At 48.0% G+C, this 3,408-nt stretch overlaps 1 protein-coding gene across 1 annotated transcript in view; it reads right to left on the reverse strand.

Annotated features, from left to right (window-relative positions):
* LOC143280257 (rho GTPase-activating protein 100F-like) overlaps positions 1 to 3,112 on the reverse strand; it is a gene marked incomplete at its 3' end in the record, with an annotated part of 63,348 nt that extends 60,236 nt beyond the window's left edge. The window contains exons 1-2 of the mRNA XM_076584887.1: positions 3,109 to 3,112; positions 705 to 851 (exon numbers count right to left, since the gene is read on the reverse strand). Of these exons, the coding sequence (XP_076441002.1) occupies positions 705 to 851; positions 3,109 to 3,112 (151 nt within the window). The remainder of the gene's footprint in view (positions 1 to 704; positions 852 to 3,108) is intronic.
* Positions 3,113 to 3,408: the final 296 nt, after the last annotated feature.

Genomic DNA, 3,408 nt, shown 5'->3' on the forward strand with positions numbered 1-3,408 from the left:
TAAAGCTCTAGTGACATAGTACATACCAATCAAAACCAAATGGTGCCAAACAGATAAAATGGAACAGAAAGGGAAAAAAACAGAATTGAAACAACATAAACTAATAAGAGATTTGCGACACTTTGGCACTTTGTCATTAGCTTAAAGCACGTGTGACAGGGGGTAATGTGTCTTGTTTTCAGTACAGAGAGAGAGAAAGAGACAGAGACAGAGAGACAGAGAAAGAAAGAGAGAGAGAGAGAGAGCTGAGGGAAAATTCCTCGGCAATATTAAAATGTCTTGATACTGATTAATGAATTCACTCAGATGCCCAACAACTTCCCAATGGGAAGAAACAGAAACGCTGACATGGAAACATACATGCAGAGACGGATCAGTAGACAGTAATCTGAGACACGGGGAGACAGGAAGAGATACTGAGGGGAGAGAGAGGGGGTGTGTGTGGGGGGGGGGGCGAGAGAGAGAGGGGGGGCGAGAGAGAGAGGGGGGGGGGAGCGAGGGAGCGAGGGACTGAGGAAGGGAAATCGAACAGAGCATAACAGAGACAGGACGACAACGAATGAAGTGTCTTTGCAGCGACGGGGATGAAAGTTATCAGTTTCCTTCAGACAGCGACATTTCCATTTTCAACGTGGCCGCCTTCTACCGTGCGAGAGAACGTTGGAATAAATGGACGGCTGGAAGCAGGCCGTGATGACCCTGACCTTGTTGTGACCCGTAGGTCACAGTACAGTGACCTTGATTTTGGTGACCCGCAAGCGATACAGTGATTTGAAACTTCTGTGACCCGAGGTTCAAAGCGTCCTTGACAACGCAGCGTTTGCGATCAAGCCACGAAGTGGCGTGTGATTCTTGGCAGTCATCCAGAAATCGTTATTCATACACACACACTCATTCACTCATTTACACTCTGCCTGTCTTTCTCGCTCTCACAGACGCACAAAGCCACATTCACATAAACAAATCCCATCCCATACACACACATTGACTCACACGCTCACTGCACTCATTCTCTCTCTCTCTCTCTCTCTCTCTCTCTCTCTCTCTCTCTCTCTCACACACACACACACACACACACACACACATACACACACACTCCGCCAATTAAAAAAAAACAAACAACAAAGCTAGCCGTACCAACAAAGCAGAATTTCCCCCCTTCCACACACAATACAACCCCAAATGCCGCAGACTGTACAAGGTAGACATCAATGAAGCTGTTCACCATCACCCAGAATAGCAACGACGCACACAACAACAACAACAACAACAACAACAACAAAACAGGAGCATCAGGCCAGGAAGGTTTTGGTTTGCTTTTGCTTTGATTTTTTTTTTTTTTCACTTCGCCGTACACATTCCATGTTCCAAGATTCAAAAACTTCTTCAAGTTCTTCACGGCACTCTGTCTCTGTCTCTCTCTCTCTCTCTCTGTGAACCTTACACTCGCAATGAGCTCCCCCTTTTCGCTTCGTCCAATCTGTGTGCACACTCGGTTCTTTCAAAGTCTTGCCGCACAGGAAGGAAGGAGGGCTCGATCCTTCTCCTTTCCGCCGTTAGTTCTAATTATCAAACCTTCACCAACCTCAGTTAAGAACCCCCATTTAAAAATAGGTGAAGTGAGAGGGGAAGGGAAGGGGGCGAGGGGTGGGGGGTGGGGAGGAAATGAGAGCAAGGTGCCTGTTTTTCGCCCAACGACACAACAACAACACTATGTTGCGAAACGGGGTGGGGGGGGGGGGGGGGGGGCGGGACTCGAACCATGACCACTGGTGAACACTACACTGGGTGCCAGTTGCAATGCTTGGTTCTAACTTTTTGACAGTTACACGTGACTAAATGCCTACGTTGACCGAACTAACGCCATTGGTCAGTTCCATACGAAACACAGTTAGCAGCGGGTTACGACCATACTGGGAGGCTCTTCCGTCCGAGCAATGCAACTGGCTCCTGGCAGGTTGGGAGTCCAAGGCCTAACCCACTGGGTATGTCACCACGACGGTGCCTCATTCATAAACTATGCAAAAAAGCAGGTATCTCCCCATACAGACTGTATGTACAATGTGTGCTGTGTGTGTGTGTGTGTGTGTGTGTGTGTGTGTGTGTGTGTGTGTGTGTGTGTGTATGTGTGTGTACACGTGTGTGTGTGTGTGTGTGTGCACATGTGTGAGGGCGCACGTACGTGTGTATATAAGAGTGAGAAAGAGTATGTGTGTGTGTGAATGAGATAGTGAGCAGGTGTGTGAGAGAGACAGACAGACAGACAGACAGAGAGACAGGGTGGGGGTGGAGGGAGAGACTTTCTCATTCCTCAGCACAACAGACTAAAAATGAACCAGATAACGTTTGACGAAACGTGCCAAACGACTCTGAACTAACACGAACACTCGTCTAAAAGGAGAGTGTGTGTGTGGGGGGGAAAAAATGCGAGGTTGGAGGACAAAAACCAAACAATAACCAAAAATAAAACACCAACGCTCGTCACATCAATACCGCGTGCATCTCTGTCTCCCCACATCTTCCTACACTCACTGTTATCTGTCTACACAGGGCCTTATTTGTATTTGTTTGTATTTGTATTTCTTTTTTATCACAACATATTTCTCTGTGTGAAATTCGGGCTGCTCTCCCCAGGGAGAGCGCGTCGCTACACTACAGCGCCACCACCACCCCCCCCCCCCCCCCCTTTTTTTTTTTGTATTTTTTTCCTGCATGCAGTTTTATTTGTTTTTCCTATCGATGTGGATTTTTCTACAGAATTTTGCCAGGAACAACCCTTTTGTTGCCGTGGGTTCTTTTACGTGCGCTAAGTGCATGCTGCACACGGGACCTCGGTTTATCGTCTCATCCGAATGACTAGCGTCCAGACCACCACTCAAGGTCTAGTGGAGGGGGAGAAAATATCGGCAGCTGAACCGTGATTCGAACCAGCGCGCTCAGATTCTCTCGCTTCCTAGGCGGACGCCTTAAGTTTGAAGGCTACAGTTCACTTTGGAAAGGCAGAGAACTCGTTTTGCCTGGGGGGAGGAAAGGCCGGGTGTTCTCTTTGTAACACGCTCTGGAACGGAGCCGCCACAGTAGTAAGAAATGGCGGAGTCCGGAACTTACTCATTGTGATCCTGTGTCCATCTGACATACGGTCTGCTATGGAAGAGAAATGCGAAAAGCGAAAAAAGTTTCATTCAGATAACACCAAGGCCCCAAACTGAAGGTAGGATTGAGGGAGGTGTGTGTGTGGGGGGGGGGCGGGGGGGGGCAGCGAGGGAGGGGGGGGGGGCAAAAGTAGGCTACATCAGTTACACGAGTAAATAGAACAGTGAGTTATATATTTTAACATTTGTTTCCAAGAAACGTTCACATTTCTTTTGTAGTCTAAGTTTGCCACGAAACGTAATCGAACCAGAGCTT

This window comes from Babylonia areolata, chromosome 3 (assembly GCF_041734735.1).
Source record: "Babylonia areolata isolate BAREFJ2019XMU chromosome 3, ASM4173473v1, whole genome shotgun sequence".
NCBI lineage: Eukaryota > Metazoa > Mollusca > Gastropoda > Neogastropoda > Buccinidae > Babylonia > Babylonia areolata.